At 35.5% G+C, this 24,362-nt stretch overlaps 1 protein-coding gene and 1 long non-coding RNA gene across 2 annotated transcripts; one reads left to right on the top strand and one right to left on the bottom strand.

The window, feature by feature from the left end:
- Positions 1-2,835: 2,835 nt before the first annotated feature.
- LOC121423044 (folliculin-like) lies at positions 2,836-15,591 on the bottom strand. Its single transcript, XM_041618323.1, has 9 exons — positions 15,316-15,591; positions 12,600-12,746; positions 10,048-10,269; positions 7,215-7,473; positions 6,568-6,716; positions 5,985-6,098; positions 5,063-5,321; positions 4,257-4,359; positions 2,836-3,218 (listed from the first exon to the last, which is right to left on the bottom strand). The coding sequence occupies exons 1-9, from the start codon at positions 15,556-15,558 to the stop codon at positions 3,038-3,040; spliced, it is 1,677 nt and encodes a 558-aa protein (XP_041474257.1). The 5' UTR covers positions 15,559-15,591; the 3' UTR covers positions 2,836-3,037.
- Positions 2,921-16,314, top strand: LOC121423045. Its single transcript, XR_005971222.1, has 3 exons — positions 2,921-2,931; positions 3,661-3,663; positions 15,933-16,314. It is a non-coding gene; the product is annotated as an uncharacterized LOC121423045 (long non-coding RNA).
- Positions 16,315-24,362: the final 8,048 nt, after the last annotated feature.

Genomic DNA, 24,362 nt, shown 5'->3' with positions numbered 1-24,362 from the left:
TTTTGTTTTTTATTGTTTTTTCAATGGAAATTGTCGGGGACTTTATTTTGACCATAAATAAGATAAAATTAATTGATTTTAAGTAGTAAAAGGAAAAATAATGATACATTTATGAATTTTGGCTAAGAACACTATTTGCATTGGATTTGTACACAAATTCACGTTTTTGAGTAATTTTGGGTCTGCATGCACTTACGAAATGTTGCGTAATTTTGGAACCGCGTACCCGGGGGTCACAATTTTGGTCTCAAAAGTTGCGCGAGACTTGAAATTAAAAAGTCAGCGAGCGACACGGTCAAAAAATTTCGCGGGGCGGATTTATCGCGAAAAATGTCGAGGGGGGGGGCTGAATCAGCCCCCCCCCAGTCTTTTTAGGGTTAAAGGTAATGTCCACTCCACAAAAAGTTAACTTGAATATAGAGGAAAATCAAACAAGCATAACACTGAAAATCATCAAAATTTGATAACAAAATAGGAAAGTAAAGACTTTTAAAAGTTCTGTTTACTTTCACAAAACAGTTTATGCACAACATGTGCGACATGCAAAGGAGAAAACTGACGATGTCACACACTCACTGATTTTCTTTTGTAGATATGACATTCAGGCAGTCCTTGAATAAAAATGGGTTGCAACAAATATAATTTCACACACAAAAAAGAAGACATTTATATTTTAAAGGTAAATGCCAGTTGTGGTTACGATATCAAAATGAGTTCGTACAGAATCCATCGAAATGACCGCCAAAGTGTCTGTTTGTATGAATAAAAAATATGTGCCAAAGGATTCTGGAAGAAATTGTGTAATTGCTGAGAATTGAGCAAATAAGCACAGGATTCGGGTCAAGTGTCGGGCCGACATTCAAAGCAATAATAATAATACACTGTTCCACGTGCACCTATCTGTGTTGGTAATCTTCAGTGTGAACATTTTTCAGCGTATATTTCACCATTTCACAAAGTTCAATTTATGTAACTACCAGATCTAGATCCTCAATGATATACTGACAATTAAGCCTGGTTTTACAGACTTTCTCATGAAATCGGTGTTTACTGCAACTCCTGGCATTTCTCTTTAAAATCAAAAGAAATAGTGAGTGGGAGATGTCATCACTTCCTTTATTAGCAACCAATAATGTGATATAACATTTTCTGGAATCAAACAAAACATTAAATAGTCATAACTTTCTTATTTTTTCTTACTTTTTTTTCATTTTCTTCATTTTGCCTCCGACGAAGATTCTGCTAGGATTGAAAGCTTAGGCGCCTTTTGACTCTCTTTCTTATTTTTGATCTGATTTACCGGTAGGTGAAATTGCAATGTTAAGCTTGATTATTCTATATTCATTCAAATCAACGTTTTGTTGGGTGCATTTGCTCTTCAAAGAGAAGGTGCATCTTCAGGATATTATCTTCTGTGATTAGTTTCGATCTACGTACGTACATGTTTAGCTCCCTCAAAATATAACAAATATAAAGTACTCTAATAAAAGATATTGCACAGTTTTCTCTGCGTCTTCTATATCTAACTTCAAACATGCAATTCATATATCAATCCTGACCAGCAGGCATGCTGAAAATAACTATTTCATATTATCTTTGATAAAAACAAAATGTATGTACTTCTACGGATAACATTATCGAATATAAATCTTTTTATTACATAAATGAGGTTAATGAGTGTCCACTTGTGTGAATGGTGGGGAGAAAATTATCAGCACATATAAAAGTACATGCTAAGTTAGTACATGCCAGGGATTATGAGGATAAACTTTATACAGAGATGCCATTTTTAAAGAATTTTTTGGAACTTTATGTCCAAAAATATGGCAGGTTTTCCAGAGAAACGAGGACTGGGAGCCAAAAGATTGGTAAGTAATATCGAAGTATGTGCTTCCAGTTCTGTCGTGCGTGTGAACTCGCCCTTGCCATGTAATGATGGTCATATCGCACGGGCGTACATACGTGCACCCTAGAGTATGGCAAACCATGTGTTCCAAATACATGTATATGTACTACCATATAGTATATTTCACAAAAAATGACACTTGAATCTCAAGTTCTGTTGTACCATGGCAATTCTGCTCAACAGCCAATCAAATTATCCAATTTCAAAATTTAATCAACCCTAATTGCCAATATGTCATTTGTCCAGAGTCCAATTTTTGACAAAGACTTCTGGGTTGTTCATTGTTATGAAGGGAATTTGACAATACATTTGCTATGTTCTTAAATCTGCCGTGTACCATGGTAGTGAAAAATCCGTATTAAGGATACATCAAATGCAGGCAAGTCAGAATCCCAAGACTGGGTTAAAGGTCAAGTCCACCCCAGACATATGTTGATTTTAATAAATAGAGAAAGATCATACAAGCATTATGCTGAAATTTTCATCAAAATCGGATGTAAAATAAGAAAATTATGATATTTAAATGTTGTGCTTATTTTTCACAAAACAATTACATGCACAACTCAGTGACATGCAGATGAGAATCACTTTTTCTTTTGTTTGTTATTGTTTGAATTATACAATATTTTATTTTTTACAGATTTAATGATAAGGACCAACTTGACTGAAGCATTAAATGTTAAAACAATGCAAATTAAACATGTTCAGGGAGAAATTAATCTTTGTTTCACTTGACAATGAGGAGAAAATTAGAATATTTTACATAATGAAATACAAAAGAAATAGTGAGTGGATGATGTCATCAGTCTCCTCATTTGCATACCGACCAGGATGTTCATGTAATTGTTTTTGTGAAATTAAGCAAAACTTTGAAATGTCAAAATCTTGTTATTTTACATCCAATTTTGATGAAATTTTCAGTGTTATGCTTGTTGGATTTTTCTCTTTTTATTCAAATCAATTTTTTGTTGGGGTAGACTTGTCCTTTAATAATATATTTTGAAGTGCAAAGAGACATTCTCCTTGTGTATCAACAGCTATAAGCAGAATATCAATATCTATCACAACTTAATTTCATATACATATTATAAAAGGCAAGCATCTGCATAATCCAGTCCCACGTATGCACTCTCATGTTGTTCCCATCGTTGAAGTGAGTAGATGGGACCTGTACTGTGAGCTAAGTCCGGTGATCCAGAACTTTAAGAGAGGTTTATCCTCATCCTTTGCTTGAAGAATCTTGAGGAGTTTCTCTGTATCTTCCTCCGAGTGCGACCCTGCTCTTGTAAACTTGAAAAGCAACTTGACTTTACTGCAACAGAAGAAGAGAGACAAATATTGACCCTTAGAAATTCATCATGACAACAGTCACTTTATCTTTAACTATATTGGAAATATTGAACAATATTAATAATAATGGTGGCTTCTAATTTAGCGCACAGGTCCACCTTTCGGTGCTCATGGCGCTTCAAAAAGGCACTGCTATTATTATTACCCCGGCTAAGCTAGGCAACCGATTAAGGCGCACACAGCTTTTTTAGGAATTACTTCCTGCTGGTACCCATTTACATCACCTGGGTCGAGTGCAGCACACAGTGGATGAATTTCTTGCTGAAGGAATTGAGCCATGGCTGGGATTTAAACCCAAGATCCTCTGTTTCTAAGTTTGGAGACTAATCCACTGGGCCTCAACGCTCCAGATATTGATATCTGAACCGTAATACATGAAATCGAGAGGTTGAGAATAGGATGAGCAGGTCACATTTCTGAACTGTTTCTTGTTAAAGCACAATTAAGTCTTCCATAAATGAGGCTGCTACAATATGAACCATTAGTCGCAGAAGATACTGCAATTTTGAACATGGGAGACACAACCTGATCAACTGCACAGTGAGGGGTGAAATGCCTCTGCCTTTGATGAAGTTGATAATGTCACCGATGTAGTTGGATAAGAAAATGAGGAACAAAATGTGCCAATCCCACTTCCATTAGTTTGTTTCATTAATACAATGTATGTATTTGAATCCCCAAATTATGAGGAAGCTGAAATAAGGGAATCTAAAACTCTCAAAAGTTATTAACATGAATTTTCTGTTGTCCCTAGTTTTTGTAAGAACACAAAATTGGTAAAATATTACTAGATTCCAACTGCATCAGGAAGGATTCTGGGATTCCAAAATGGCTTACTCAAGTGAAATATATTTTGAATTATATTTTATTTATTATTTATTTCAATATATTTAACAAGGGTAGCCCACTAAGCAATAAACTGGTCTCCTGTGGGGCCCTAACTATAACTTCTCTACTAGATAATTGAAGTTTTTCAATAAATAAAAAATGAAAATCTTACTTCATCCATTCTTCTTTGAGTGTAGTTAGAACAGTCACGACAATCTCGGGAGTAAGGTCATTGTTGTTCAGTGTCGTCACTATTCTTGACAAGATCGTAGGCACTGCATTTCAATAAAAAGAAAAAGAAGAAGCAGATTGATAAACATGAACACAGAAAATGGAGGTTTGCCAGTGATAGAAATGGAAATACATGCAGTGAGAGTATGGAGCTAGCTTTGTCAAAGGCATTTAAGATGCAGTTCCATTCAGTTGAAAATTCTGAGAGCAAGCTCTACAATCGAACTGCCTTTTTTGTATGATAGCAATTATTTGTCACATACGCCTGCATGATCCATCTGACACTGTCTTGATTTTCTAGACATATGACAGAGCTAAATACATAATCATTAGCGAACCACAGTCTTTGTTTCTCTTCTCCTACGCAGGCGAGACAAAAATGTTTCATCTATTAAAAAAGCGATAACAATAATGGCCAATTTTTATAAAGCACTTTTACCAGAATGGCTCAAAGCGCGTTACAGTATATTATTATCCTGGTCATTGGATTCATTTCAATCCGGCACAATTTCCACTCGCTGGGGAGCATTCCTTGCATTCATCGAAGCCTCATTATGGTGCTGGCAAAATCAAACATACGCTAATTATCGCATCCTACCAGGTACCCATTTAGCACCTGGGTCGAGAGTGGCAAATTGTGGATTTATATTTAGGACGCTAGACCGCAGTGGGATTCAAAAACACGACCCTCTGTTTACAATGCGAGAGTCAGAACCACTACACCACGGCTCAAAAGCAACTACTCACCTTTATCAGGTACAACTGAGCTGCTTGTGATAGAGATGCCATATCCCTTGAACGGTCCAGCCATCTTGGACACCACTATGTTAGAATCCTGTCTCAGGTTCGTTGGATTGATCACATCTAAGAGGAGGTAGACCTCTGAGGTGATCACATGTTCTGGAAGCTCAGTATCGGAGCTTAGACCCAGGAAATTGCACTTGTAGGAAGCCTGATAGGAGGAACTGTGGCTGATGATGCGGCAACATCCAGCTGGAAGGATCACCTAGGAAATAGAACATTATCTGAGTTTAAAATCTGTCATCGATTTTACAGAGCTTTCTGTCCATAGCAAGCAAAATGCTGGTGAAGCAGTCACACAATTATCTGTATATCTGTCATACGAGGCTTGTTGGCCATATTAAGCATTAGCTGGTAAAATAGTCACATTTGTTTGGCTAAGAACGAGTTTGTCTCATATCTATTGCATTGTTAATTAATTTCTTACACTGATTCTGATATTATGTTATATGAAACGAGATCCAAGTAATGTAAAATACAGGTTTGAATTGCAGAAAGAATGACTGCATTGTTGAACTCATTTGTTCAAGTTTGATGAGCTAGATCCATAAACTTTCAAAGTTACGATGGTGATTCAACAAATAGCCCCAACATGGCCAAAGTTCATTGACCCTAAATGACCTTTGATCTTTGTCATGTGACCTGAAAATCCAGCAGGATGTTCAGTAATACTTGATTACCCTTATGTCCAAATTTCATCAACTGGGTCTATATAATTTTTAAGTTATGATGACATTTCAAAACTTAAGCTTGGTTAAGATTTCAATGTTAATGCCGCCACTGTCAACGGAAAAGCGGTGCCTATGGTATCGCTCTGCTATGCAGGCGAGACAACAAAAATCAGAAAGTCTCTATCAAATAAATTCACCTTGAGGACTTTGAAGAGAGATTTGAGAGTGCTTTTGCAATCAGCTCTGGCGATCAGTTGATTTCCAATTAAAACATTGTAAGCAACATCATGGAAGTTGAGACTACCAAGAACCTGCAAAAAAGAATTGTGAGGTGTTGACATAAAGAAACAAAATAATGTGACCCACAAAAAATTAATTGAAATATCATATTTAAAAAATAATGATAAGCCTAATAGATTCCCTGACGCAAGAAGCAGAAGACCAAAAACTAAGTTCAACAAACGGAATTAAACACATAACTACAACAGTGACATCAAGTGATTAAAGCAATAGTTTTGAGGTCAGCATCTCCCAGGGATATAATCAACTGGCTTGTAATCTAAGTCCAGTTTAAACAAGGCCGTTATCTAACTTTTCAATGAAATTAAGGAAAGCTGAAATTGTCAAAATGTTGTTTGCATTCCATGTTCCTTTTGTTAACCGAATTCTTGAATATTCATAATTCCTAGAAAGTTGTGAATGATTTTGAGATCGTTAACACAACTGGCATTAAATCAATTTAAACCAAAGTTCAGGATACAGAGACTGGGTAAGACTCACAGCTCTGAGATGTTGTAGTGATGAAAAGACCGGCCCATCGTCTCCCTCTAACTCGTCCTCTGATTGGTGTTCGTCTTGTTGGGTGTGGTCTTCAGGGGATGATGGTACAGCTGGCTTAGTAGATACCTTGATGAATCCTTCCTCCGTCACTATTCACAAAGTGGAAAAAACATTTAAATTCATAAAATGACAAAACATTAACGGTACCTGTTATATACACGCTACACCACGGCGTGGAAGCGCCATGGTGTAGCGGTTCTGACTCTCGCCTTGTAATCAGAGGGTCGTGTGTTCGAATCCCACTATTACCTAGCGCCTTTTGGCAAGGCGTCAATCCACACATTGCCACTCTCACCCAGGTGCTAATTGGGTAATGGTAGGAAACAACCGTCATTGTGATTGGTTTAGCAAGTGTGTGCCTAACAGGCTACTTGAAATGCTATGAATCCAGTGACCGGGTCATAATAATTGTGAAGCGCTTTGAACAGTCGTAGATTGATAAAGCACTTTGTAAATGCCAATTATTATTATATAGATTGTGCAGATATCCGTGTTAGGTGCTGAATTGGCTCTTCAATTCCTTCCTGCCGGAATCGATTTGCACGATATGAAAGTAATATTGATTGGTCACAAAAAGCTATACTAACCTTCATCATCGTCAAGATCTACAGCCTCCTCTAAAGGAGGTCCCTCCAGGACCTTCTCCGTCATCCTGTTTCCTCCAGCCTTCAAGATCCAGGAAAACCTCATATGAAGGTACCTAAAGAGGTTGATATCTCCCGTCAGGACTACCAGTGCTCTGAAGGGCTTGTTGACCCCTCCACGGTAGAAGTCACCAGGTGAGAGGAACTCCCTGTGAAGACGCTCAGCACGTTGATTCCGCTGCGTTTGCTCCTGCTCATACACCTATAAAGATACCAACGTCGCAAAGATCAATCAGGGCTTACCTTTACTCTAAGCCCATCGAAGGCCATGAGACTGTAGATGACCTGTTGATTAGCCTCAATGCTCCCTATATTGGCACGAGATCTGGGAATACTTCAGGAAACAATCAGTAATTTTCTCTATTTAAACAGATACCAAAATTTTTGCATCTGATTTTCATAGGATAATAAAGGTACCAAATCAAGTACTGTGCATTGATTTGTTGAATCAAACATGTAGGTTGGCATATTTCCCGCTTTGGAGGCTTATTTCCCAGACGCCGGGAATTAAGCGGTATTTACCGCTTTTTTCCGGTATTTACCACTTTTCACTAGGAAATACCGGGAAATATAATTTTCCACTCACTGTTCTATAGGGATTGTCAAATTTTGAACATAAAAACAAAGGTGGTGTGAGCGTGTGTGTTTATATTTGTGTTTGGGTGTTGTCTATGTCTGTTATCATGAAATGCTGGGAAAAAAATACAATAAAATACTAAAAAGATCCCAAATATACATCTAATTTAGATTCTTCAATTTCTCTGTCATCCTCATTAATGTCACTATCTCTGCAATATCCTTCGTCATACTCTGTGAAACCTTAATTTTTGCAATTTTTCCATAACTTTCTACACGATACTCAAATTTTTGCAATTTATTTCTTAAAACTCTATTCTTTATACCAACAATTTCAACTTAAATATAAGTTCATACGCATTGGCTTATCATGTCTCAAAATTTTACTGGAATATTAATTGGTTATTGGACATTTCTTTCCAAAAAAATATTTGTTTATTTTTAATGTTGTTGCGGTTATGATTTACATCAAATATTTCACTGTTTATGTTTATATATTATGTTTTTACTTTGTAAATCTTTCTCAATTCAGCCACTGGCTGCGATGAAATGATAATAAAACCTTCAATTCAATTCAATTCAATACATACATATCAAGGATATCCTTGTCTCAATGTGCACCAGACGTTCTTGTGAAATTTTGTTGATCTCACTATGACTGATTAAAAAGAGAAGCTATTGTAAAGGGAAACAATGGAGCGTGCTCCAAGATTGATTTGTTTACAATAGCTTTCAATCAATATGAATATGACAAACTGTACAAGTTATTTATTTTACATTTCCCATGATACATTCAGTAGCTAAAGTATGTCAATTATGTTGTTATTGTATTCATTTTATATTTCTTAAAGGAAACAACTTTTGACACCTCTTTCCACTTTTGTGTACATTTGTATAAGTTATGCTTTTTAATTTTTGTGTTTGCTTTGTTTGTTAAACTTCTTTTAAAAGTTATATTAAAAGAATTGCAACATTAAAAATGGCATAATCCGAGTTGTGTAATTTTTTAGGCTACAAAAAGATCTTTTTCTGTAAGCAATATCAAAATTCAAAACCAGCAACCACTAGTACACACTGATACATGTACACACTAAAACTCCTTACATACAGTAGAATACTGAGCTTTATTCACACTTAAAAACAAAAATCATATTGTAATGAGATACAATGGCATGTAAAAAGTTAAACCCCGGGAGAAATATTTGTTTATGTTTTAATATGATTATTCAATTTCCAGGAACATAATTTGAGTTTGTGTACGTATGTGTGGACTTAGATCCTATGTGTGTTTGGGTATGTACATGTATGCAGTATGGATTTTATCTGTTTGTGTGTTTCTACTTTTTTTTTTTCACTAGTTTTGTGATTCTAATTATTTCAGAACACTATTTTCATTTGTTGAGGTTAAAAACAACTAAAATTATTGAAAAAAAATTATAAATCATATTTCCCGTTTTTTTCATATTTACCGGACGGTATTTACCACCGGTAATTACCGCCCAACTCTGAATCAAATATGTAGTTCCTATGATAACACCACAAAATGAATTCACACACTTGAGAGGGGAAAAAGCCCAAAACAATCGGACAATGAAAGTAGGGGAGACCGGGGTTAGTTGGAACATGGGGTAAGTTGAAACATTGTAATTTTCTTTAAAGCCTGTAAAATAAATTTATGCACTACTGCCCTCAGTTTATTGCAATTATAATTCAACACTGTTGTATTAGTAATAGCAATAAATTGAGGGCAGTATTGCATAAATTTATTTAACAGGCTTTAAAGAAAATTACAATGTTTAAACTTACCATTTATTCCAACTAACCCCTGTCTCTATATTCAATTTGAAAGTTTGTTTAATTATAAGAATTGTGCAAAATGATCACAGCATATCCATGGTTATTTCATATCGTTTTCTATGAAAAGGACCTAGCATACAATAAATACTTTCAAAAGTATTTTCTGAAGACAACAATGCTTTTGTATTATTTTCCCTGGAGTTTTCACCTTTCCCATTCCAAGCAAAAAATTCTATTTGACTCCAAATAATAGTAATAATGGCACTTAAACTTGATGTTTGTCTAGTGGCCTATTCAAGGGTGCACTACATAGTACACTCGCTTTAGCTCCTGCTACTGTTTCTAGTGCATTCAAGGAATTAATCCTGTCAGTGAAACAGTTTCAAAGATAGTGATTCAATACCTTGATGGCCTTTGACTGGAGTTCATCAATGAGTGATTTCATATGCTTGACAAGGAACGGCCAAGAATTCAGAAGGTAAATCTTATCCATCATGACGACAATGATACTGTAGCCTCTCTGAAGTCCTCTAGCTTGGGTGTCTTTGATGAAGAACATGTAGCTTAGAGTATAGCCATAGTAATCATCACCAAAGAAGATTGGTCCTTCCCGTCCCTGACAGTACTGCAAGATTAAAATTGTCAGACCCTTTAAAGTGTAGATATAATAGAAAGCATCAGAAAACATTGGTCTTTCTTGACCCTTCCCACATAAGTGGAGCGCTTCTGGCAGTCTCGCCTGCATTATGCGATTCAATATAACAGTAGTGCTGACTGGGAAAACGACTACAGAATAATCAGTCACAAAAAAAACATTCATATGATGATCAAATACTATGTTCACTGACCATAAATGACATTTGATCGTGTGACTGAAGACTTGTGCAAGATGATCAGTGATACTTGATTACCCTTATGTCCACATTCATGAACTAGATCCATAAACTTTCAAAGTTATGATGGCAACTCAACAAATAAACCAACACGGCCAAAGTTCATTGACCTTGGTTATTTGACATGAAACTGACAAGGATGCTCACTGATGCTTGATTACTCTTATGTCCAAATTTTGTGAACTAGATCCATTTACTTTCAGAATATTACATCTAAAAACCTTGGTTAAGATTTTGCTTTGATTCCCCCAACATAATCTAAGTTCATGGACCCTAAATGACCTTTGACCATGGTAATGTGACCTGAAACTCACAAAGGATATTCAGTGATACTTGATTACTCTAATGTCCAAGTTTTATGAACTGGGTCCATATACTTTCTAAGTTATGATGTCATTTGAAAAACTTAACGTTCGTTTAAGATAGTGCTGCAGCCGAACTGAACGGAAGTTCGCCGAACTTGGCACTTCCGAACCGGACCAAACCGAACGCAAAGGCCTGGTTCGGAAGTTTGGTAAAAAAAAGTATGTTAATATGCAATGCGTAAGTGCGATGACTACATAGATTTAAGTATAAAATTTAAAAAAATATTGGTTAGTGATTGTGCACAAAGAGAATTCCACTCAATATATTTTTAAAATCCACTATGATAGCTCCCATCTCATCTTTGATTGAACTGTTATCAACTTAAGAATATTTTATCAAAATAAATATATTTTTTCTTGATAAAATGAGGGGACATTTTGAAGCTAAACTCGGTATAAAAGTGTGGTGTAATTGCCGTAATCGATCGTGATCGTAATCGGACCTAATCATTTTGTATTTAATAAAGAAAAAGAACCAGGCATAAATTCATTCCTCGTAAATGACAAAATATGACAGTTTCGGTCTCGTGTTTGATTAAATTTTTATCATTTGCAATTTTTTTTATAACATGAATATATTTTTTCCTTATAAAATGTGGGGACATTTTTAGCTTAACTCAGTAAAAAAGTGTAGTTGAATTATGTATTGCTACGTACATTTAATTGTTTTGTATTTTAAAAAAGAAAAAGACAAGACATAAATTAATTCCTTGTGACTGACAAAGTAATGGTAAAGTATGTATATTCCACCTTCTGAAATTTCCATATTAATATAAAAGATAAATAAATAAGAGATGAAGGAATGAGGGTGAAAAAACAGAAAAGATAAAAATTCAAACCAAATCAACGCATGTTCCCTGATCGATGTTCTGAAAATGGTTGGTAAGGAAAGTTGAAACAGGAAGTCCAAACAACCTGCTCTCGGTTGCTATTATACAGGTAAAATTTGTATTCCGAACTTGAAACTTTTTTCCGTTGTCAATATTTTCTTAAAAGTGGTTTAATCTGGTCAATTACTGAAAATGAAATGATAAATTATCAGTTCCGTCTTAGTTCTGACGATCAACGCCGAGTGATTTCACAACACTAAAATACACAGTACAGTCCCATGTACTCATTTTCGTGTTGGAAATATGTTTGAAGTCACATAGCGTCGATCTTTCTGGACCAAGAATGGACTGATATTTTATCTTTGTAAAAAAATTCATCGACCAGATTTTACCACTTTTCAGAAAATAGGGACTTTCTAAAACACTCATATTCTTTGGAATGTGAATTTTACCGGTATAATAACAGTTGAGTGGAGGTTGTTTGTCTACTGTTTCGACATTCCCGATCAACACTTTCCAATTTGAGAAGCTGCGTTGGCAATGACATCGTAATCGATCATGATCATAGCTACATGAAATAATCATGAAAAAAATATTCTGATCTGTGTAATTCGGTTTCTGTCCTAATTCTCTCGTTATCAATATAGAAAATAGAATATACTAATAGAAAATAGAGTATACTAGTTGACACTAAAGTTTTACAAATCATTCTCCCTACTTCACCCTAATGCATGTAACTTAATGCCATTTTACCCTATTTTGACCAATTTTTTTTACCAGCAAGTTTTACTCCCCCTTCAGATCTAGCCACCTTTGTGAATTTGGGTCATTATGGTTCTAAAAAAAAGGGTTAAAAAATAAACTTGCCTCACAGCTGAGACTCCTAATGCATGCCTGTCTTATGATGGTAAACAACTCTGGATGTTCAGGGTTCTGAGAACTGATGTAGCTAATCTTGGCTTCATGGTCATTACTGATGAAACCTGGCTGACCCGGCTGGAAAGATCTACATGCCTGTAGGGAAACAAAGCCACGAGGGGATAAGTTTAGATGGACTATACTGCATCTGGAGTAAGTGTGCCCAAGCGATGTCCCAAGCAGTCATATTGGTCCTGGAGGACAAAACAATAGGGAACCTGTGCACCAGACCAATTTGATAAACAGGTTTCCATTGTATAGCCCTTTAACATGAAGGATGTTATCACTGAGAAGGCTCAATATAAATGTGTAAAGATACAATGTATTAGATACAAGATGGTGTACTTCCTCTCTGCAAAACACAATGACATAGAATTTGGTGCACTACAAGCTACTGTAGATCAGATCTACAGTATGGTATTCCTGATTATATTTCAAAACCTTATTTTAGATCTAGGATTCTCAATTAGTTTTGTTTAAGTGCCAAATTGTCTTATTGGAAATCTGTACTGCACCACGTTCTAACACACGTAGTGAAAGCATCTCTGAAAATGTCACAGGGCAGAGACTCCTGAAGCTTGCTGATACCAGGCCATTTCATTGGCCTAAAACTGCTTCTAATAATGTCCACAATATAAATACATGATCCGGACACATTTCAGGAGAAATCAGAAATGTTTGTATTTTATAGCAGCCTGCATGCACCACTTCACAGTGCCTGATGTGTGATAATTGGTGCAAGTGCCACAAATTGATCGCAAACGATGCACAAGCAAATGTGGAAGTTCCTTCAGACACACTAGTTTCTTGATCCGACATTATATGTTCATCTAGAATAGGGTTGCAAAATTCCCGGGAATTTATTGGGAATTTTTGGCAATTGGTGGGAATTTTCAAGAAGTGTTGGGAATTTTCAAGAAATGTTGGGAATTTTCAAAAAGTAGCAATTTTCTGATATTTATATACAGGAATTGAAAGGATTGCCCTGGCAGATGATGCTTGATTGTGCTTTGTCAGCAAGTTTCAAGTCAAATATAATGCTAAGACAGTCAGACAAGGCAGAATTTCATTTAAAAGTTGAATTACAGTATTAATTACTAGTTGAATGCAAATGCTTTACACAAAGGATATACATTGTTCAAGGATTGATGCCTCTTGGATATTCTGATCTTTTTGCAGATGAGAAACATTATTAATAATTATGACATTATTGTTATTAGCATTATATTATTAGTATTATATTATCATTACTTTATTTCTCATTTATTTCTGCATAACAGAAGTGAGAACTTGGTGCTGTTTGCAGCATTAATCTGACAAATATAAATAGGCCAACAGTTTTCTGGTCCAAGCTTAAAGTTATTTCCAGTTCAATTATCCCTCTATTTTGTTCATTATTTTCAAAATACTAGATCAAATTAAATGAGATTGTCATTCAATATTACAAAAGATATGAGATTGATAACAAGTTTCTCAATCTCAATCAAGGTCAAAAGTCATTTGAGGTCAACAAACTTGAATAGTTCATTTTTTCTCCCTTTGTGAAAAATTATTCATCTTCATTGTTTTCAATGTCAGCCATTATAATATTGTTATTTCTTGCCTCTCATTTTTTTTTTTTTGGGGGGGAGGGGGCATCAGAAATAAATTTGTAATTCAACATTTTTCGTTCCTGGACCTGATTTATCGCATTTAAAGACTCAAGCCAGTGCCATAGCTGCTGGTGGGATTAGTCTGCTGTCCAAAACTAGTCTGCAGGCACAGGCCCTGATTGAAACTTTGATAAAAAAGTGGGTCTCCATGCAAAGACTAGCACATAAAATCTTGCTGTTCCTGAACGTGAGGGCCTTCAGTTTACAAGGCATGAGTAGGCTACACATTCAGACCTTTAACTCAAGTGAAGGCTTTACACAGCAGAGTAAATTGTGCAAACCCTTCACTCGAGGAAAGTGGGCAGAATATGCAGCCTAAGGTTTCTGCCAATGACTTGTGTACAGAAGGTCCTTTCGTGAATCAGAAAGTTGTATTTGTGCTAGTCTTGTGTGAAGACCCACTTGTGGATCAAAGTTTCAATAAGGGTCTATGCATGCAGGGGGCAATGTTCTCCTTACATGTTATTATATAATGGCAGGATCTCACATAAAAACATTGACATTTAAAGAAAAATGAAAAAAAAGTGTATTTTTTATTTTTTTCATTGAATTGAAAAGCTTAAATTTTGTACATAATGCTTCATCATGTTACTGGATACATACATGTATATGTACTCTAATGTATTTAGGTACAGTTTGATGAATATTTTATACCCTGGGCAATTTAAAGAATGAAGAATAGTATAAATACAAATGGAAAGTATGATATTTGAGAATATCAATTTATAAATTTGTATTTAAAAACAGAATTTATCACTTTTCGTGAAAAAATGAAAATTCCCGAAAATTCCCAAAATTCCCGGCAGCTGAAAATTCCCGAAACTTTCCATGGAAATTTCCAGAGATTTTCCAGCCCTTTGCAACCCTATTCTAGAACACAACCAAGAATTTGAAAAGATCTTATTAATTAGGTTTCTCCTGGTTGCTTACTTACAATCACTCAATATTTCTAAAAGATCACCATCACCCCACCATCCAACATTTATCTGGAATTTTCAAGAGATAAATCTCACCTCACAATGTTCAGTAGATGAAGCAGAGGAACACGTTGTGAGGTCACTGCTGACCGAACCTAGAGACTCGTTTGTAGAAGACCGCGGTCGTTTGTGGAAGTGATGTCCAAACGTAGTGTTGTACTCCTCTCCTTTTCCGTCGAGTACATGCTGTGGTTCAGAGGCGTGGTGAGCTTGTGTACAGAACAGGACTCGAGGTCCATGAATCTCACAAAAGTGACACAGGGCTATAACTGCATTCATTTTCTGCAATTAGAATTAAGGAATACATTTTCATGAAACATTACATGGTTTCCATTAAAGGGATGGTCCGGGCTGAAAGTATGTCAGTATAGCTTTAGAGTAGAATTCACTGACCAAAATGCCAAAAATTTCATCAAAATTGGATAACAAATAACAAAGTAATTGAATTTTAAAGTTTAGCAATATTTTGTGAAAACAGTCGTCATGAATATTCATCAGGTGGGCTCATGATGTCACATCCCCACTTGTTCTTTTGTACTTTATTTTATGAAATGATATTTATCAAATTTTTTTCCTCCATGAACTAGAAAAACTGGATTGACAACTGATTTAGTGCATTAGATATTTATTGCTGCAACTTATTTCATTATAAGGTAGGTATGTGACTATCGCGCGATGTGATCTCAATACCGTGGCCCCGGCAACGGTTTCAGAACGAGTTTGGGTTGCTCTGTAAGGGGTGGCTTTAAATGGGTGTAGATTTGGCAGTTTCTCGCCAATTTGGCTTATTTTCGCTGATGACGTAGCTGAGAAAATTCCCCTTCACCCCGATGTCAAATTTTGAAGATCGGACGCATGGAAGATGGATTTGGATCATGTGAAAGTCTAATGTTGTCTTTACCATCGTGACCGGCCCTGAAGGAAAGTTTTGACAGTTTTTAAACCTATTTTAACAGCTTGTTCATATATTTTTCTAGGTGTGTTGTGAATATAAATCGAATCTAAACATCCCATCATTTGTTTTTTACTTCCTCAAAATTGTCAGAAATAGCAAACTGCCGCGAGAGTTGTGTGCTACGCAACCATCATGACGAGTGCAGTGTCACCTGGAGCCCTTGCATGGGCGCACCGGCTCAGAGACTGGATTTGCTTTTGAAATGGGAATATCTTAAATGTTTACTTTTTAATTAAAATATAAAAATTATGTTTATTTATTTTTTTCAATATTTCTTTTTATTGTTTCTTTTTTAGATTTTTGTATTTATTTTTTCAATTGTTTTTTGGTTTTGGTCATGCTTCATTATTTGGAGACTGAATTTGCTTTTGAAAGGGGAATATCTTAAATGTTGATTTTTTTAAAATTAAAATTAACGAACTATGTTGTTTATTTTTTTTGTATATTTTTTTCACTCATGTAAGAAAATACATGAAAACTCAGAGGAAAGAATATTTCATTTCCAGATGGGTCTTACTCCTGTATTTATGATTTTTTTTCTATTTTATAAATTTTATTATTTTTTTAAATTTCCTTTTCTTTTTTTTCATTAGGGGTGCAGGTGGGGGTTGTGTTTTAAACTGGAAAATGGGATGGGATTGGTACAAGTTTTTGTGTCACTTTTGTTTCTCTTGTTTTTAGTGTTTGTTTTGAGCTTTGGTGTCTGTTTTTTGTTTGGAGCTTTGATATCTGTTTTCCTGGTTGTTTTTTGTTTTGTTTTGAAAGAAATAGACCATACTCTTCCTTTTCTTTTGGCTTCAACTATTAATTTGAATTTATTTATTTTTCTTTAAAAACAGAGAGCTCAAACAGGGCCTTTGTAATACAATGTAAGAAATGCATTGAAAACTGAATTGAATATATTAAAGCTTAATTTTTATCCCTCTTGATACTTGGAATAATTTGGCAAAAAAAGAGGCGAGTAATTGTGAATTTTGAGTAATTTACATAATTAATTAGAATCAATTAGAAGAACTTATTTTACACATAAGAAGAAAAATTACAAGATGAAATGATTACACATCAATTGAGCCTTCTTTCACCTTTCCATTAGGCCTATACCTAAATTACTTCATAAGGCTAAAAAGACATAGTTAGAGCCTGTTGAAGACATGGGTTCAGAATGGTCACAAAATGGTCACAAAATTCGTTCTGTACTCCATTGACTTTACATTATAAGACAATGACCACAATATGTGCGACTTAAACTGGAATAACTTTATAATTTCTTTATGAAAATTAGAGTTCTTGGTATCATTTGAAAGGTCTTTTTAAGAGCTTTCAAATGATACCAAATTTATTCATATTTGATGATTTTCATTTTTTTAGTCACATACCTACATATTGGAGGCATATTATTTGTATTATAAGTATGAAATAATGAAAAAATTATGATTTTGTATAACATAAGAAAACGGAAAGTGGAGATGTGACATCATCAGCCCACCTAATGAATATTCATGACTGTTAATTGTTATTGCTAAACTTTAAACTTCAATAACTTTATTATTTGTTATCCGATTTTGATGAAATTTTCAGCATTTTACTCAGTGAATTCTATTCTATATATTAAGATATAAATATTTTCAGCCCGGACCATCCCTTTAATAAAAAAAACAAATATGGATGACTTGAACCGACTGGGCCACTGGTGCCAGGCCAATGTTGGTAGTCACAATTGCAATTTCTTCTTGACTAGGAGACCAATGAAATACATACATGTGTTGAAATTAAAAACTCACAGCAACAAAGACTTCAACAATCAACTTAAGAATCGAATTTCCTTAAACTTTCATATGGAGCGTGGATTAGTCTTCTGACTTTTAAACAGTGTCATGGGTCCGAATCCCAGCCATGGCGTAATTTCCTTCAGCAAGAAATGTATCCACATTGTGCTGCACTCAACCCAGGTGAGGTGAATGGGTACCCCGGCAGGATTAAATCCTTGATACGATACGGACGCTAGCGTGAGTGAAGAACAATAGAAAACAAGATCATGAAGATGGCGGCGTAAACATCGCGCAAGTCTCTTCTGTCTTTTCATGATATTTTTCTCATTGTTTTGATGAATTCTTGATTAAAAACAAATCCATAGCGTAGAAATGTTGGAAATGAAGTTGTATCCCAATTCCCATGATTTAGGGCTAGAATCTTTTTAATTTAGAAAGTAGAAATCTTGGGCCTTGGGGGCGAAAGTTTCAGGTTTTTTGTGGTACACACAAATGAATAGATAGGATGACCTGGGGGGCGTTTCATGAAAGGACTTGTCGGACGTTTTATCCGACAAGTCCCATTTTATCCGACAGTTACCATAGGAACAGTGCCTCTAAGCCAACCTAATTCATGGAAAGATGTCAGATCTAGCTGACAACTTGTCAGATGAAAATATTGATGAAACGATCCCCTGCCCTGGCTTCGTTGAGAGTAACCTTGTGTTAGTAAATGATTTTTACTCTCTAGAGAAGCCTCCTGGCTAGTACTAGCCGGTGCCTACTACAATACAGTACTAGATCTAAGCATACGGGAGCCTTCTGCCTGGCTAGTATAGTCAGGCCAGGAGCTCCCCTGGAGTTAGGGCAGGTAACATGTTGTTAGCGCCGAAGCTTTTGGCGCAACTTCGCCTTGGCCTTCGCACTGCAAATGCAATGGCTGCATGCCCAGGGGCAGGGAGTTCCGCGATCTCCCAGCCAAATGTTAGAAACAAATATTACGAGTACCGGTATTATATAATGTTTTCTCCGAAAGTATCAACTTAGGCCTTATCGTCATCCAAGTCACTGGGGACAAACTTGAGACACACCTCAAATATCAGCAATCTTTCAATAGAATCCACGGTTGGAAGGTTTTCAAAGAAATGTATTGTTCGCGATGCGAAACGGTGCGAAGCTTCTCACTGAGCGGGGACTTCCTTCCACCACACGTTTACTCATTGACACAATAACAACTGACTCGGACACTTTTTCAAACGACAAAAATAGTCTCTTTCTTTTCACTCCTGTGGCGGTATATTCTTCCAAGTTGATGAAACAATGATCAAAACACTAAATAAGACAAATTTAATAACACTAAAAACACTATTTAACTGTCTAAATACTCCTCGTGATCGGAGTCCCCTTCCCGTGTTGAGTTCGTCTAATTTCCCATAGGAGGGGACTTGGATAACGAGGAGTACTATTAGTCGTTATCCAAGTCCCCTCCTATGGGAAATAGGACGAACTCAACACGGGAAGGGGACTCCGATCACGAGGAGTATTTAGACAGTTAAATAGTGTTTTTAATGTGATTTTCATTGATTTTAATGATTCTTATTATCGAAAATATTCATTAATCATGTCTATTAAACTGTCTAAAAGTGGCAGAGTGGTTTTGAAGATGAGGGAAATGAGGGGTAGATGAATATCAACGGGTTAATCTCCGTTTTGTATTTTTAGGAGAGGGGACTTGGATCACGAGTAATAGTAATCCTCGTTATCCAAGTCCCCTCCTATGGGAAATTGGACGAACTTAACACGGGAAGGGGACTCCGATCACGAGGAGTATTTAGACAGTTAAATAGTGTTTTTAATGTGATTTTCATTGATTTTATTGATTCTTATTATCGAAATTATTCCTTAATCATGTCTATTAAACTGTCTAAAAGTGGCAGAGTGGTTTTGAAGAGGAGGGAAATGAGGGGTAGATGAATATCAACGGGTTAATTGCCGTTTTGTATTTTTAGGAGAGGGGACTTGGATCACGAGTAATAGTACTCCTCGTTATCCAAGTCCCCTCCTATGGGAAATTGGACGAACTTAACACGGGAAGGGGACTCCGATCACGAGGAGTATTTAGACAGTTAAATAGTGTTTTTAATGTGATTTTCATTGATTTTAATGATTCTTACTATCGAAAATATTCGTTAATCATGTCTATTAAACTGTCTAAAAGTGGCAGAGTGGTTTTGAAGAGGAGGGAAATGAGGGGTAGATGAATATCAACGGGTTAATTGCCGTTTTGTATTTTTAGGAGAGGGGACTTGGATCACGAGTAATAGTAATCCTCGTTATCCAAGTCCCCTCCTATGGGAAATTGGACGAACTTAACACGGGAAGGGGACTCCGATCACGAGGAGTATTTAGACAGTTAAATAGTGTTTTTAATGTGATTTTCATTGATTTTATTGATTCTTATTATCGAAATTATTCCTTAATCATGTCTATTAAACTGTCTAAAAGTGGCAGAGTGGTTTTGAAGAGGAGGGAAATGAGGGGTAGATGAATATCAACGGGTTAATTGCCGTTTTGTATTTTTAGGAGAGGGGACTTGGATCACGAGTAATAGTACTCCTCGTTATCCAAGTCCCCTCCTATAGGAAATTGGACGAACTTAACATGGGAAGGGGACTCCGATTACGAGGAGTATTTAGACAGTTAAATAGTGTTTTTAATGTGATTTTCATTGATTTTAATGATTCTTACTATCGAAAATATCCGTTAATCATGTCTATTAAACTGTCTAAAAGTGGCAGAGTGGTTTTGAAGAGGAGGGAAATGAGGGGTAGATGAATATCAACGGGTTAATTGCCGTTTTGTATTTTTAGGAGAGGGGACTTGGATCACGAGTAATAGTAATCCTCGTTATCCAAGTCCCCTCCTATAGGAAATTGGACGAACTTAACATGGGAAGGGGACTCCGATTACGAGGAGTATTTAGACAGTTAAGTAGTGTTGTTAATGTGATTTTCATTGATTTTAATGATTCTTACTATCGAAAATATTCGTTAATCATGTCTATTAAACTGTCTAAAAGTGGCAGAGTGGTTTTGAAGAGGAGGGAAATGAGGGGTAGATGAATATCAACGGGTTAATTGCCGTTTTGTATTTTTAGGAGAGGGGACTTGGATCACGAGTAATAGTAATCCTCGTTATCCAAGTCCCCTCCTATGGGAAATTGGACGAACTTAACACGGGAAGGGGACTCCGATCACGAGGAGTATTTAGACAGTTAAATAGTGTTTTTATTGTGATTTTCATTGATTTTAATTAATGATTCTTATTATCGAAAATATTTATTAATCATCTCTAGGAAACTGTCTAAAAGTGGCAGAGTGGTTTTGAAGAGGAGGGAAATGAGGGGTAGATGAATATCAACGGGTTAATTGCCGTTTTGTATTTTTAGGAGTGGGGACTTGGATCACGAGGAGTAGTATATACTGTTTTAATTCAATTCTTTAGACAGTTAAATAGTGTCTTTAATGTGATTTTCATTGATTTTAATGATTCTTATTATCGAAAATATTTATTAATCATCTCTAGGAAACTGTCTAAAAGTGGCAGAGTGGTTTTGAAGAGGAGGGAAATGAGGGGTAGATGAATATCAGCGGGTTAATTGCCGTTTTGTATTTTTAGGAGAGGGGACTTGGATCACGAGGAGTAGTATATACTGTTTTAATTTAATTCTTTAGACAGTTAAATAGTGTCTTTAATGTGATTTTCATTGATTTTAGTGATTCTTATTATCGAAAATATTTATTAATCATCTCTAGGAAACTGTCTAAAAGTGGCAGAGTGGTTTTGAAGAGGAGGGAAATGAGGGGTAGATGAATATCAACGGGTTAATTGCCGTTTTGTATTTTTAGGAGAGGGGACTTGGATCACGAGGAGTAGTATATACTGTTTTAATTCAATTCTTTAGACAGTTAAATAGTGTCTTTAATGTGATTTTCATTGATTTTAATGATTCTTATTATCGAAAATATTTCATCTCTAGGAAACTGTCTAAAAGTGGCAGAGTGGTTTAATTCGGATGAAGGGGGAATTGAATCACGAGGAGTATGATAGACCGACATTCTAATTACGTACCTTACGAAATAAAGCATGGAGACAGTTAAGAGATATGCATTTTGATTTATTTAGTAAAAACGTGATAGACGAAATAAAGCATAATCATGACAAACATAATGAGATTTATTCATAGTATAATTAAAAAGTACGACGAAATAAAGCCTATATATACTGAAAAGTAGATGCAATTTTGATTTATTTAGTAAATTAGGGATAAACGAAATAAAGCAATGTCTGCAGAAGAGGGATACTCGGGGCCGATTTATTTAGTAAAAATGTAAACGAAATAAAGCAAATTTCATAGTGTGGGAAACATAAGAAGATGAATATAATCTTGATTTATGTATATGAAAAGTACTAATTTACGAAATAAAGCAATGGAGAATGAAAAGATGATTCAATCCTGATTTATTTAGTAAATTAGGAATCAACGAAATAAAGCAATTGAGACTGTTCGAGGGATATACTCGGGGCCGATTTATTTAGTAAAAATGTAAACGAAATAAAGCAAATTTCATAGTGTGGGAAACATAAGAAGATGAATATAATCTTGATTTATGTATATGAAAAGTACTAATTTACGAAATAAAGCAATGGAGATTGAAAAGATGATTCAATCCTGATTTATTTAGTAAATTAGGAATCAACGAAATAAAGCAATTGAGACTGTTCGAGGGATATACTCGGGGCCGATTTATTTAGTAAAAATGTAAACGAAATAAAGCAAATTTCATAGTGTGGGAAACATAAAAAGATGAATATAATCATGATTTATTTATATGAAAAGTATAATTTACCAACTAAAGCAATAGAGATTGAAAAGGAGTATATAGATGCAATTCGATCTGATTTATAACGCCAATAAAGTGAAGATAGACCAAAGATTGTAGAGCGCGCGTACGCGGCGCTCTACAATCTTTGGTGGAGACTGAAAAGAGACAAGTCACACACAACTACGATGGAGGTTGGTAGAAACAGGTAGGACATGTTTTACGTTGTGAAAAATTGTCCGTGGATCCGAGTCACCGGGGACTTGGATCACGATAATGCCGACTTGTTCACAAATAGATTGAGAGCAGACACAGAGTTATCAATAGACAGAGTGGCGACACGCGCACTGAAAACATGATACGCGCGGTCAAAGGTCAGCCATGGGGGGCTGATTAGTTCCCTCTGCGCACATGCAATGATTTGGCAATCATCACTATTTTTATTCCCGTTTTTATCATTCCTGATTAATTGATTTTCGGCAAACTAGCCTAGGTCCGGAAAAAAAATAATAATCGAGTCTAAATGTAATTTCTCGTCTTTGGTTTAAAGCTTGATGATGAACCCCCTTTAACATTTTGGTTTGTCTGGCAATATTCATTAAAGCTCAATTCCGGTGTTTTTTTCTTAATTTTAATTTGAAGAATTATACAAGTTTGATTCACTCAATTTACATAAATAAAAAATGGAAATATAGAAAAAAAATAGGCAACAATATGGGAATACCAAAAATTAACAAGGTGATGCGGAAGACATAATTCAGTGGGCAACTTGGGGAAGGGGGGGGGGCAGTTTTCTACTTCTGAAACGCTACACTGAAATTTGTAATCACAACGCCGGCATCGTACGGGGATGATAAAAAACATATAGGCCTAAGTGATCACACAAAATATATAGGAAAAGCATATATTTTGATGATATATGTTTTTATTTAAAGTTAGAATTTAATATAGTCCCCTGGCCTGAAAAATGTGGGCTATACAATTTGCGCTGATTTAGGGGTCGGGTCCATACAGGTGGCAACTCCTAGCTACAATATTTTCACGGACTGTCAATCAATTAGAAATAGGAGCATTGTACTCATATCGAATTTCATGTCTTAAAATGATTTCGAATGATTTAAACAGTATGAATATTAGAATTTAATCAACCTGTCAAAGGCTTTGTAATCGGATGGGCCGGCAAACTTGCCCATTTTTATGTCACCTAAAAATAAACCATTTATCTTTCTGTTTTGTATAACGAAAAGGGGGATCTTACTGATGAATCATTTCTTAATTTATTGTTGTTTTCCTTAGTATTACCATTATTATGACTATCATCATTGTCATATTAAAAATTATCATTGAAATCATTATTTTTTATTATGATCATCATTGCCATCGTTATAATTACTATTATCAGGGCGGCGATTATCATACTTTCTTTCTCTTTTCTTTTTTAACCAAAAAAAGTTGATGCGGTTTTTGCAACCCCCCCCCCCCCTCCCCCACTCCTGG

Source organism: Lytechinus variegatus, chromosome 10 (assembly GCF_018143015.1).
Source record: "Lytechinus variegatus isolate NC3 chromosome 10, Lvar_3.0, whole genome shotgun sequence".
In the NCBI taxonomy this organism is placed as follows: domain Eukaryota; kingdom Metazoa; phylum Echinodermata; class Echinoidea; order Temnopleuroida; family Toxopneustidae; genus Lytechinus; species Lytechinus variegatus.
This window is presented reverse-complemented; position numbering and strand designations above follow the sequence as displayed.